The 14,171-nt window shown below is 46.9% G+C and overlaps 1 protein-coding gene across 1 annotated transcript in view; it reads right to left on the bottom strand.

Moving 5' to 3' along the window:
• Window positions 1-10,081: 10,081 nt before the first annotated feature.
• INPP5D (inositol polyphosphate-5-phosphatase D) overlaps window positions 10,082-14,171 on the bottom strand; it is a 94,678-nt gene continuing 90,588 nt past the window's right edge. The window contains exons 26-27 of the mRNA XM_081095252.1: window positions 12,743-13,355; window positions 10,082-11,196 (exon numbers count right to left, since the gene is read on the bottom strand). Coding sequence (XP_080951378.1) covers window positions 11,194-11,196; window positions 12,743-13,355 — 616 coding nt within the window. The 3' untranslated portion in view covers window positions 10,082-11,193. The remainder of the gene's footprint in view (window positions 11,197-12,742; window positions 13,356-14,171) is intronic.

Genomic DNA, 14,171 nt, shown 5'->3' with positions numbered 1-14,171 from the left:
TTCTTGTGTGACTTTTGCCAAGTGCCTCAACCTCCCTGAGCCTTAGATTCTTCCTCTATAAAATACACTTAAGGCCCAGCCTATGGAGCAGTGAGGATCGAGCACAGAACACATATGACAATGAACTTTCATTTGGCACAAAAGCATTCGGTATTAGTCCTTCTCTGAACAATCCCTGAGATAGGTAACCTGCTGGATTTTCAAGAATTTACCTTGTTTGTGATGAATTGTCATGATCAGGTCAAGAAAAGTTGAAAAGCTCAAAGAATATTCCTTAATCTTAGATATATACCTGCTTCCCGGCCAGTGCTGAAGAGGTTGCCTGGGTCGGGAACCTGCTCACAGGTAAGGGGATGGGCAGGTACATATAAGAGAGAAGGAACAGCTCCAGGAAATATGGACTAGTTGGTCCCCAGCTAGCTACATCAGCATCACCTGCATAGTTCTTTAACACGCTTGTTCCAGGTTTCACCTCACTCCGCCCTCAGAACTACGGAATCAGAAACCCTGTGAGTGGCCCCAGAACCTGCATTGCCAAGGGGGCCCCTTGGGTGAGTCTGTGGATACCCAAGTTTGAGAAGCATGGATCTAGAGCTTGTTCAGATTTTGTAGTCACTAACAGGCTACTAGACTTTGTACCTAAGTTTTAAGTAAATGTTTTGAACGGCTTGCTTGGAACAGCTTGCAGTTCAAATTTATTTCCCATAACAAGCAGAATTCGTAGGCTATTTATTGGCAGAAAAAATGGAAGCTTATTATGTATCATCTAGGATTAGTAATTATATTATGTAAAATATTCCTCAAGTCACATATTATCACCTACTCATGTCCAATTAGGGTGATTTAAGATGAACAATTAGAAACTCTTTGTACATGTATTCACTGAAGGTCAGTTAAGTAGATTAGGAAAGACCCACAGTGGTAGTTAGATTCTGGGCGTAATCAAGGCTGTTGCATTATGAGGTCTGATTTTTGCTTTGCTGATGCTAAGATGCACAGACAATGAAATGTAACAAATGCCTTTTGCAATGAACAGAGAGCAAAGGTTCACTTACATTTAGCATTCTGGCTTCATTAAAAATCTGTATTCCAGCACACAGAACACACTGTGAAAAAGAAATCACAGAATGACATAAAACAGTCCCTCTGTCTTTGGAGTCTATATTTAGAATAATTTCTTAACATTTCTGCACCACTAGGGCTGTGCAAAAGATTTTCCTTCTCATCATGCTACAAGATGAACCAGAACCAAAAATTTAACACGGCTAGTTTTAATATTTTTTGTTAACATCATATTGTCGAATGATATGATGCCAACAGCAAGAGAGAATGGGTAGGAAACCTGTTATCCATATGCTGCAGGATGAACAGTAATTTCCTGAGTGTAACAAGAAAAGAGTGAGCCTCAAAAACTCTGAAATGTATGAAATACAGCAGTGATGGCGAACCTTTTGAGCTCGGTGTGTCAGTATTTGAAAAACCCTAACTTAACTCTGGTGCCGTGTCACATACAAAAATTTTTTGATCTTTGCAACCATAGTAAAACAAAGATTTATATTTTTGTTATTTTATATATTTAAATGCCATTTAACAAAGAAAAATCAACCAAAAAAATGAGTTCGCATGTCACCTCTGACACGCGTGTCATAGGTTCGCCATCACTGGAATACAGTATCTCAGGATGGTTCTCATGGGTCTTCAAGGTAGGACTCCCAGAACCGTATCATCCTGAGAAAGGGTTGCTCAAGAAGCTTCTGGGTACAAACAGTGAGTGCCACTGTGTATTAATCATTGTTTTCGATCTTCAGTTATTACCTCCAAGTGTACATGCATTATGCTCTTCTTGCAGATGACAAAGAAGGTAAGTGGCCTCAACTCACCAGTGGTGAAGTTGGCATTTGAACCCAGCTCTGACCCCAAATCATTTCCCCACTCCATCTATCACACCACTTTGCCTCCTCTGTGTATGAATCGTGTGGCCAGCCTTTGAACAGCATTCCCCCAAATGTAATGCACTAACCTCCAGCAGAATGAGCTGGAATGCTTGTTGAAATTCAGATTCCTGGGCCCTGCCCAGACCAAGGGAATCCACCACACCGGTGGGCCTGGGAACCTGCACTCCCACAAGTTCTGTGGGAGATACTCACACGCGGTAAAGTCTGAGTGTTATTATTTTAGAGGGATCCAGAAGAAGCATGAGATACAGCAGTGGCCCTTCATGCCTTTACAAACTAGTTGCAGAGAGCAGGCCCCATGAAGCCAAAGCAAAAACTTCCATTTACTTTTGCACGGTGTGCAGCGAAGGGCAAACCCCAGTCTGGCTTCCACCTGGTGCTCAGTGTACTTTCAAGCCATCTTGCTTTGTGGTATTTATTCGAGGAATCAAAGCCTCATATTAACATAAGTGAAACATAATTAGAGAAAAATCTGTTATAAAAACCATTTGCTTTTTAAGCCAAGTATAAATTACTCTGGAGTAAGTCATGCCAGGGATCCCACTTCATTAGCTCATGCAATTAAGAATGGCTGTCATGCCAATTGCTATCAATGTCTGTTTTTCTTAATTGTTTAGACATGTGGTCCCCCCAACATCTTTTCCTCCCAATGTATGTGTAGTTTGAAAGTGTTGCCATCAAAAGGTGATCTTACTCATTTCTGCAATGAGCTGCCTTGGGTTTTCTCCTTTTGCACTGTCCTCCCCATCCATTCTCTGCCCTTCTCAGTCTGAAGGCTAACCCCTATGACAGTACCACCACCAGGGCTCCCTTGCCCTCTGGCCTCTGGTTGGGTTTGGACAATAGGAATAAAAGGTCAGGAGAAGAGGGAGGTCAAGGTATCTTTAACTCACACCTTTTCTGTCTCCCTACTATTCTTGTTTTTTTTTATGGCGCCAGCTCTTCACTGCCTTTGGTAATACCACCCTTGGACCCTTCAGATCTAAGGGAGATGATGGCTCCCTTCTATTGCTAGTCCCTGGATGCCTCAGCATCCTTGGGTAATTCTCACGTGTCTGCCAGCATCTCTGTAAATAACCTTCTAATTAAGGTCTCCCTTGAATGTGCCCTGTTTCCTATACATTCAGGCGCATCTATTTATATTCATGGGTTATGTGCAAACAAAGATCTCTAGTCTATCTCAAGTACTGGATTAATACTAGTATGAAACTATATACATACACAAATGCATACACATATACATACATGAAAATATTAAAGAACAACAACCTATCCCTCCTATCTTCCTTAGAAGGAAAGACTTATTGCAGGTTTTTTTTGAGGAAATTGATGAAGACGAACCATGGGGAAAGGGAAAACGTGAAAGTCTAAATTTAACATTAAAAAAGCGGGTGTGGAGATTGCATGAGCTAAGATAGAGAGAGGACAGTAGAGCTGGATGGAGAGGGGAGGGTGGGAGACTGAGAAAGTAGAGGAGCTGAGGGCTTCCACACAGTGTGGATGCATGGTTCCTTGGGAGAGAGATGATAAAGAGAATTTTTTAAAAAATATATATATATTTTTAAAATATATTTTATTGAGTTTTTACAGAGAGGAAAGGAGAGAGATAGAGAGTCAGAAACATCGATGAGAGAGAAACATCGACCAGCTGCCTCCTGCACACTCCCCACTGGGGATGTGCCCGCAACCAAGGTACATGCCCTTGACCGGAATTGAACCTGGGACCCTTCAGTCCGCAGGCCAATGCTCTATCCACTGAACCAAACCGGTTACAGTGATAAGGAGAATTTTAAAGAAGTTTCCCGTGTATCATATAGTGTGACTCCTCTCCTGGCTACCCATCAGTTATGATCAGCATTTCTCTTCAAGGATGTGGGGTTTAAAACATGTCTGCAGGTTCTTTGACCCATTTCCCATTGAAAGGTGAACTCTACTTCTCTTTCCCTGGAATGTGGGCTTTCTTTAAGTAAGAGACAGCAGAAGTGATTCTGCGTGACTTCAGTGGTGAGGCCACAGGTGTTCCCGTTGGCAGCCAGCATCCACCATCAGACCTGTGAATGAATGAACCTTCAGATGGTTCGAGCCCACGCAGTGATCGTGAGTGGAGCTGGGCCAAGCCTTGCCCAAATTGCAGATTTGTGAGCAAAGTAAGTGTCGCTGTTGTTTTAAGCCACCAAGTTTTGGGGTGGTTTGTTATGTAACAATAGATGACAGCAAAAATGCTTTAAATTCAGACTTGGGTTTCTTTTCTTTCATTTTTTTTTTTTAGTTATTATAATATTCTTGACTACATTCTCTATGCTGTACTTTACAACCCCATGATTATTTTGTAACTACCAATTTGTACTTCTTAATCTTTTTACCTTTTTTACCCATGCCCCAGTCCCTTTCTCATCTGGCAACCATCAGTTTTTTGTTTTTGTTTTTTTAATATTTTTATTGATTTTTTACAGAAAGGAAGGGAGAGGGATAGAGAGTTAGAAACATCGATGAGAGAGAAACATCGATTAGCTGCCTCCTGCATACCTCCTACCGGGGATGTGCCCGCAACCAAGGTACATGCCCTTGACCGGAATCGAACCTGGGACCCTTCAGTCCGCAGGCTGATCCTCTATCCACTGAGCCAAACCGGTTAGGGCATGGCAACCATCAGTTTTCCTCTGTATCTAAGAGTTTGTTTCTGTTTTGTTTATTCATTTATTTTTATTTTTAAATTCAACACGTAAGTGAAATCATGTGATATTTGCCTTTCTCTGTCTGACTTATTTCACTTAGCACAATACCCTCTAGGTCCATTCATGTTGTTGCAAATGGTAAAATTTCATTCCTTTTTATGACTGAGTAATAGTCCATTGTATATATGTACCACATTTTCTTTATCTAGTTGTCTATCAGGGGACACTTAGAACGCTTCCATATCTTGGCTATTGTAAACAATGCTGCAATGAACCTAGGGGAGCATATATTCTTTCAAATTAGTGTTTGGGGTTTCCAGAAGTGGAATCACTGGGTCATAAGGCAGTCCCATTTTTAATTTTTTGAGGAAACTCCATAGTGCTTTCCACAGTGGCTGCACCAATCTGCATTCCCACCGACAGTACAGGAGGGGTCCCTTTTCCCCACATGCTCATGAGCACTTGTTTGTTGTTTTATCGATGATAGCCATTCTGACACGGCTGAGGTGATATCTCATTGTGGTTTTAATTTGCATTTCTCTAATTAGTGACATTTAACATCTTTTCATATCAGAAAATACGGGTTTCTTAAGCCGGCCTTAGGGTGGGCCAGTGTTTATTAGTAATAAGATGATCTGGAGAGAATACTTTTTATTGTCTGAAAAAAACCTTGTCAGGGTGTTATATATATAATATTATGACAAGCACACAGAAGGGCTTAATATATTTATATTTTGGATGAGCAAATAATAAGCCACACTGGGGGGTGGGGGTGGGGAGACACCAGGTGGGTGCGGCAGTATAATAGCCACTAGTGTGGCTCAGTGGTTGATCGTCCACCCATGCACCAGGAGTTTGTGGTTCAATTCCTAATCAGGGCACATGCCCAGATTACAGGCTCCAGAGTCTGGGCTGTTGGTCACTACCTAACCTGAAGGCTCTTTTAAAATAACTGAAGCAAGACAATTTCTGGGGATATGCTCAAAATTGGGCATGAAAATTCAGTTTCTATCCGATGCACAAAAACAGGATTCTACATAATGCAAAGGAAGGCTCTCCCATATGCCCCTTTGCCCCTCCCCCTCCTTCCCGGGCCCTGCCAGTGCTGCAGAGCCTGCACCCTGTCATTTCACAGGAATTCAGCTCCTCCAGGAATCCAGTGCTCCCTCCTCCCACCTTCTCTGCAGGCCAGGGCTGGGGTGAAGCAAGTGAGGCATCGGGCACTACATTTAAGACAGTGCAAGCTCAGGTGGGCGCCTGAGAGTGAGTGCCACTTACCTTTTGCATCTGGCACCTCACTCACCTCCTGTCACTGCTCCAGTCCCTGCAGGATGAAGCATGGGCCAGGAGTCACTTATGTGGTAAGGGAAGGAGGAAGAAGCCCGAGGAGGGAGAAACAGGAGTGCTGGAGCTGAGTCTCACAGGAACAGGCTGATCCAGAACTGCCAAGGGCACAGAACTGCTGTGTGGTGACTGGAACTGCCAACACATCCAAACGGCAAGGAGCACTGGCCAGCTCTGCCCCGAGAAGCATGGCTGGGCACCTGCAAAAGGACTTCCTATGAGTCCCTGAGGTGCACTCCCTTTGGCTCAGGGAATCTGAGCAGCTCTGATATGTGTAGCTATCCAACTGGCCCCTCACCCCTGCCCTACCTCAGCTATCCCCTACTCAAGCCTAACCTAGTCCCCCTGGTCTTAACCAGTCTCCCTGACCTAAACTAGTTCATCTGGGCTCAATTAACTAGCATCTTCTTGGCTTCAATTAGTCCACCTGGCCTCAATTAACTCCTCCTTGGCCTCAATTAGCCTCTCATTGCCCTTTGTCTTCAAGGCTTTCCCAGTCTCAACCTTCCCCTTGATTTCTTGCCTGACTTGTTTCATGCTCTTGCCTACACCTACCTCTCACCTTTACCTACCTCTTCCAGGACATTCCTACAGTGCCTGCTCAGCTGCCTCCCTCCTGGCTGCCTGGATCTTTTCCCTCCCAATCTTGTCTTCAGGGAGAGGGCGGGGCTAGAGTTAATGTGTGTCCATGAATGTCTAAAAAGGCAGGGTGAGTTTCCCCAGAGCTCAGGAATCCACACAACCACACCATGCACTAGGCACCCGTCTCCCCATTTTAAAGAGGGGGAGACTGAGACTCAGAAGACCTAAGTGCCCAGTATGAGATCATACTTTTAGGAAATGAAAAATAAGATATTTAAACTCCATTATGTCTGACCCCACAGCCCAGGATGTACCACCCTTTCCCCCACCACTCGTGGTCCCCTTAATAAATGTGTTGACTCCCAAGGCCAATCACATTCCATCAACATGTATGTGGTTGAGGGAATGAAGAAGATTGCCAGCCATACATGGTGGGGATAAAAGTGCTCACGGAGAAGCCCAGACTATGACCTGAGAGAGAACTGACCAGTGAAGATTAGTTACTCAAACAGAAAATGAGAGGCATGAAAATCTGTTCATACAATAATGTGTGTGTTGGAGGGGGCCCCAATAGATGGCGACAACCAGAACTCAGGGACAAAGGTGATCAGGGACCTTGAGGAGTGGTTAAAAGGACAAGGATGAAAGTTCTTCAACTGTCCTGGACTTTACCTGCCAGTGTTGTTCCGACATAGTGCAGGTTTCCCAGAAAGGGACCTTGGAGTGCGTGTGTGTGTGTGTGTGTGTGTGTGTGTGTGTGTGTGTGTGCGCGCGCGCCCATTGGGGGTTGGGGGAGTGTCTGTGCGGGTGAGACCAGGCATTTGTATTACTAAGGGTCTCTTTCTGTTGGAGTGAAGGCTGAGAGCTGGGTTTGCTGCCTTGCAGAAAGCTTCTAGGCCCCCAGATAGCTGGATCTCCATGGAAATTAGCTTGCGTAGAGAAGGCAGCTATTTTAAGGACAAGAGAAGAGAGAACCTATAGGCTAGAGTTAGGGGAGGTAGCTGTGGGAGAGAGCTTTTCTGAAAGACTAATTTCCCTCCTATCAGGATGGAAGAGAACCAAAACCCAGGAAGGAGGAGGAGTCCGAAGGTTGTTAGTCCCTAGGAAACGGGGCAGCTGCTGGCCTCCAGGCCGAGCAGGGTGCCCAGTGCCCATCCAGGGGCTATTAGAGAATATCCACTGTATAACAGCACCTTTCTGTTGGCACAAAAATCTGCTGATTTCAACCAGCATTCATATAATCATGCAAAGAAGGAAAAATTTGCTTCTTTAAAAAAAAAAAGTGACTGTAGCAGCCTCCGCAATCTCAAAAGACTGCAGAATTTATCTGGGTGTGGGGCACTTTGGTGAGGAAGCTTTCTCATGAGCCCGCCTGCTTGGTTTGGGAACTTGGTGAAGAAAAGCTTACATAAAATACAGATTCTCCTCCACCTATGACGGGGTTACAACCCCATAAACCCTTTGCAAATGGGAAATATCGTAATTTGAAAATGCATTTAATACCCCTCACCTACTAAACATCATAGCTTCACCCAACCTACCTTAAAGGTGCTCAGAAAACTATATCCAAAAACCACTAACAACACAATATTGACTGCTTACCCTGGAGATGGAGTGCCTGGCTGGGAGCTATGGCTAGCAGCCACATCACGAGAGAGTATGGTACTGCATATCACTGGCCTGGGAAAAGATCAAAATTCAGAATTCGAAGTCCAGTTTCTACTGAGTGTGTATCATTTCCACACCTTTGTAAAGTCAAAAAATCGTAAGTTGAACCACCGAACCACCCCAAATCAGAGACTGTCTATAAATTACTTAGGTGATGAAGTGGTAGGAATTTATGGGGTCCCTTCTCATCCTGCTGTAGGAGTGTTTGGGAGGCCTAGGATTGGGAGCAAGGCAGAGATGACAGAGAAATCTGGCTATAGGGGCCCGCAATAGATGGTGATGACCAGAACTCAGGGACATAGGTGGTGAGGGATCTCGAGGATTGGGTGTGGGGCTGAGCGGTTAAAGGCACAAGGATAAAAGTTTTTCAATTTCACGGCGTTTCGGCTCCAGTCATTGTAGTGGGCTCTGCTGTCCACCAGCTTATAGACAAAGCCTGGTTGGTGCTCACACAGCCTGTGTTACCCAAAAGAAAGGGTCTGTTTGCCTGCTCGCATCAATGCCCAATAAGGTATGAACAGGAGTTTATAGCCAAGAAAGTAAGGACTTATTAAGGAAATGACACCATGCCCGGAGTTGCAGATAGCTCATGCTCAAAGACTGGGGCATGGATTATAGAGGAGAAAAAAATCATTAATCATGGCAACTAAAGGAGTTAGGGTCCTGGTCTCTACTAATTGGTTGGCGCTAGGGTAGGGGGTAATGGATCATTGCATCTGTCCTGATTTCAGCCTTGGAGTTGGTCTGTCCAGCTTCACAAGGATTTGTTCTGTGAGATTGTTCCGCTTTCCTGGGTCAAGAGCTAAAACACAACTGAGGCCAAGATATTGTCTTCAATTTGATTGAAAACTCTGTCTCTACAATCAACAGATCCAGGACCTTGTTCCTAAGACCAGTGGATGCTGACCAGAACCAGTTGTCCTGAGGGTTTAATGATTAAGCAAGGGAGAGGGAGGTGGGTGAGTCAAGGTGCTGGGTAAAGCCAATTTGAGTCAAAGGCAAAAGAAAATCAAAACAAAGGCTAAAGAAAATAAGGTTCCTGCACAGTTACATCTGTGTCGGAGCTTTGGCGAGAGGCATAACGGGCCCTGGGCTTGCTCAGGCCACCAGAACTCAGAGCAAAAGATGACCAGGAGTCCAAGGTGCACCCCACACTGCTGCTCAACTTGCTTCTCCTGGGAACCTTCAAAAATGGTGGTGAGGGTCTGGATGTTCATTCTCAGTGAAGGTGGGAGCTCAAGCTCTTTGTTCTCACTCCCAGCATGCCAGTGCACCTTGGCAGCCTCCACAGGCCATTGCTGAAGGCCAGTGAATGGTTTGCTCCGTGGCTGCCAAGAACACCACTCCCTTACGGTCTGAAACAGAGCAGAGGCTGAGTAGCCAGAGGTGGTGGGAACAGCAGCCCAGGCCAAAGTACCCTGGAGGTGAGGCCAAGCAGCACCCATTCTGGCTCTCTGCACGGGGGCCACTCCCTGACCCGTGGGCAGTGCACACTGTCCCCAAATGCAGGGAGCTGAAGGCCCACGACCTGGGGAGTGTCTATTGTCTCTGCAGCTTAGCAATGAACACTTACAAAAGCCAGGAGGAACTTGTGAGTGCAGGACAGCAGGTGGTGGTTGTGGGGATGACTCTGGTGGAAGTTGGGCGGTTGCAGGTGCCTGGAATTCCTCGAAGATGTGTGACATCTTCTGCTGTTCCTGGTCCAGGACCAACTTCAAACTGGTTCTAACCAGATTGCCCATCGCCACTGTTAACCTCAACATCCTCCCCTTCCTTCGCTGCTGCTCTACATCCCCAACAGCCTAGAAGCATTGTTTGCGGCTGAATATTAGGAAAAAAGGCCACACGGGTGAGAGCTGAGTGAGAGAGGCACAATTTATTGATCACACAGACTGCACACAAGGGGATGTGGGTGCTTATCCAGTCTCAGGCACTCACACACTTTTCTGGATTTGGTTTCTTGCATTAATTCTGTTATGTGAAAAAGCAAAACAAGGAAAGACGCCACCGATCTATGCTAGTAACCAAGGAAGCAGGGCCAAAAGCCATGAGAGTTCAAAGAAAAGGCTGTACAGTTTTGAGAGCTGGGCACCAAGAGGCTCACCCTCCAGGCAGCCAGGTATTCGCATGATGGGAGGAGTGTTGGGGGCTGGCCTGGTGGTGGCTGCCCACATTAGGGAGAGCATGGGGGACCTGGCTCAGGCCTGGGCATCTCTAGCCCAGGCTGAAGCTGCACTTCCCACGGAGAGGAAGAGCTGATTGTCCTTTTTCAGAATAAAGAACTGAGAGGACCCAGAGAGACCCCTGATCTCGGCACCAGCTCTGCCCGAATTCCTGGGGGCTTTAGCTAATGCAGTTTGTGTCCAGGTCAGGTTTCTTGTACCCTAAATTAATACTGACTCTCCAGCTCCCTGCAGGCCGAGCCCTGTCTCACTCCAGGAAGGCACTGTCCTTAATGCTTAATGCTTTGTCCAAACCACTCAGAACATACTGTGTTGAACTGGGGGATCTGGGAACGTGGTTTTGGTGGGCTGAAGAAGACTCAACTCATAATGTTTGTAAATCACTTAGCAGGTACCTGGCATGTGGTACATGCAGCCATTATTATTATTGATATTATTATTATTTATATTTCCACCTGGAAATCAGCGCTTTAGTTCCTTTCTTCAAAATGATAATCGGAACAAGGCTCTTGGGTCCCAAGTACCAAGATCAAGCTGGGGGCCCAGGTGCCCGAGTTGTTTGTTGCCCTTCGGGTGTGCTTTTCCTTCCAACCTCAGCACTCGGGGCCAAGTTTCGAAGCCAACACACTCTGCCGACCATGCAGAAGCTGGCCTCTCCTGAAAAGTCCGAAGCCCTGCACAGGAAGCTGGGTAGGAGAGGCCAGCAGGAAGTCCCAGGAGAGGAGGGTCCAAGTGGCTTTGTGCTGCTCCTCTGGGCTCACATCTCACCGAAGCTCACCAGGGCCTTCACTGTGGGCCAAGGACAGAAGACTGTCAGCATTGCATTCTCACCAGGCCACATTTAACCAAAGGTCCCTATGTCCCCGCACGCTGTGGTCTAGGTCAGGATTCCTTTAACAGAGTGCTGAAAAGAGCCAACACTTAGTAAAGGCCTAAGTACCTTAAATATATGTTATATAGTTCTATGCTTATGTTATAGGACTATATAGCATGTAAATACATAATTTAGATGTACACGATAACATATAGCAATAATCTATATATATAAAAGTCTAAGTGACTGGCCGACCAGCCAGTAGCTATGATGTGCACTGACCACCAGGGGTCAGATGCTCAGTGCAGGAGCAGAAACCACAGGCATGGAACAGATTGATGAATCTCAGAGGGAAGGGAGGAGGGGGGAGGGGGGAGGGCAGGAAAAGATTAACCAGAGATCTTATATGCATACCAGAGGCCCAGTGCACTGATTCGTGCACCGGTGGAGTCCCTCAGCCTGGCCTGTAGGGATCAGGCCAAAACCAGCTCTCAGACATCCCCTGAGGGGTCCCGGATTGTGAGAGGGAGCAGGCCAGGCTGAGGGACTCCACCAGTGCATGAATCCATGCTCCAGGCCTCTAGTATATAATAAAATTTAAGCCTCCTTATAAGCCTATGAGGCAGGTTCCACTAATAGCCCCCTTTTTACAGATGAGTCAACTGAGGCTCAAGGCACAGAGCCAGGAAGCTGGAGAACAGGGATTCAAACCTAAGACACTCTGGCCCCACAATCTGTTCTAAGCATTATTAGTTCTGCTAAAAAAGAAATCTATTTTATGAAAAGGAAGGGCACTGGGAAATTTTTAAGTACTAATACTAATGATGATAAGAATGAAATGTACATGATCTGGGCTCTTTGTTTTTGTTTGTTTGTTTTTAATTATTTTCTTAATCAGAGAGTAAGGGAGAGGGAGTGAGAGATAGAAACATCAATGATGAGAGAATCATTGATCAGCTGCCTCCTGCACGTCCCCTGCTGGGGATCAAGCCCACAACCTGGGCATGTGCCCTTGACCGGAATCAAACCTGGGACCTTTCAGTCTGCAGGCCGGTGCTCTATCCACTGAGCCAATCCAGCTAGGGCTGGGCTCTTCGTATGTCTAGAACCTTATTCCTAAGACACAGGAGGCCTGGGTTCAAATCCCGTCTCCACCCCTTCCTCACAGAACAGCTCCCAGAGCCACTGTTTATTAGAACCCACTCCTAGGCTGGATGGTCGGATCATGCACATTCATACTCACATGCACACATGCCAGCCCATGTGCACCTGAGCACACTCCTGGTCCTGACAGGTTATATCATACACACGCAGGTACATGCACATGAGCTCACAGGCCCACTACTCCTAGGCACAGTAGTTGTATCATGTGCACACGCACACCCACTTGCTTGTGCATCTGAACACACTCCTGGGCATGGTGGTTGTGCCACATATGTGCACGTGGCTCATGTGCATGCACTCCTTAGCATGGCGATTGTGTCACGCACACGCACACACACATGAACCCCCACAGGGCACCTGCATGGCAGTCCTGCTGAGCGGTGTGTCATCGGGCCGGTGCTTGCCGTGGTGGGGGAGCTCGGCATTCTCACGGTAGTCTCGGCCTTTGGAGTGCTGCAGGTGTAGGACAGCTGGGCTCTTGAGTGGGAGGGGAGGACGCTGGGCCGGGGTTGGCGGGGCCTGCTGGCTCAGCTCTGACCTGGAAGGCTTGATGGGCCTCTTGGCTGGCACTGGGACTGGGGAGCTGGCAGGGGCCTTGGGCTTCCCCTGGCTCTTGTCCCCTGCGGCCGGCCGGCCCTCGGCAGGAGACGAGCAAGTGAAGGAGCGGAGCCGAGGCGTGGGACTGATGAAGGGTGTGGGTGCAGGTGTAGGCACCGGCTTGCCTGTCCCCTTGTTGCCCTCAGCCTCCTGGGCTTTGGAGAGCAGGATATTGGGAGACAAGCTTCCTGGGTCTGGGCAGGGTGGGAGCTCCTTCTTCAGCATTTTGGGAGACTCCTGCTCTTTCCTGGGAACCAGCTTAGAGAAAGAACACACAGATCCATAGAGTGGGTTCTCAAACATCTCAGGCTTGGTCAGCTTGGGGTCCTCCTGAGGCAAAGGCTCCACCGCGTTCTTCCCCAAGTCACTGGGCCTGGAACGTGAGAAGAGGACACATGGGGAAAACACATGGGGAATGACTGCCTGAAGCCTATGGGTTTTCCTTGGGGAGTGATAAAGATGTTTGGAACTAGATGGAGGCGATGGTGGCACAACATTGTGAAATACTGAATGCCACTGAATTGTTCACTTTCAAACGGGTAATTTATACTACGTGAGTTTCACCTCAATTAAAAACAAAATTAAAAATGAAAGGAACCTGGCCGGTGTGGTTCAGTGGTTGAGCATCGACCTATGAACCAGGAGGTCATGGTGTGATTCCCTGTCAGGGCACATGCCTGGGTTGCAGGCTCGATCCCCAGTAGGGGGCATGCAGGAGGCAGTCAATCAATGATTCTCTGTCATCATTGATGTTTCCATTCCTCTCTCCTTCTATCTTCCTCTCTCTGAAATAAATTAAAAATATTAAAAATGAAAGGAAAAGGAACTGTGTTAGTCATATGTTGATGCTCACATAGGTAATCTCAGTTGTCGCCTGGACATTTGCCACCAGAGCCTTGGTGAGCAAGGGGAGTTTGCTGAAGGATTTGTAGGAAGAGGAAGAGGCCTTACATGGCACTGCCAATATCAAAACCGGCCCCTCAGTCCTCATCAGAGGGGCCTGCCTTCCACAGCCTGCCCCTCACTACTGCTAACAGATCCATCTTCCTGGCTCCCCGCAAGGATCCCACAGCCTTTCTGCTGTCTCTAGCAAATTCTGCTCTGACCCTCCGGGGAATGAAAGCCTTGCAGGTGACTAGACACCCTCAGCCACCATCTGTGCTACCTGAGAGTCCCAGGTCAAGGAGTG

Source organism: Myotis nattereri, assembly GCF_964212035.1.
Source record: "Myotis nattereri genome assembly, chromosome: 7".
NCBI classification, from domain to species: domain Eukaryota; kingdom Metazoa; phylum Chordata; class Mammalia; order Chiroptera; family Vespertilionidae; genus Myotis; species Myotis nattereri.
The sequence above is the reverse complement of the archived record's forward strand: the minus strand, read 5'-3'. Positions and strand labels throughout refer to the sequence as shown.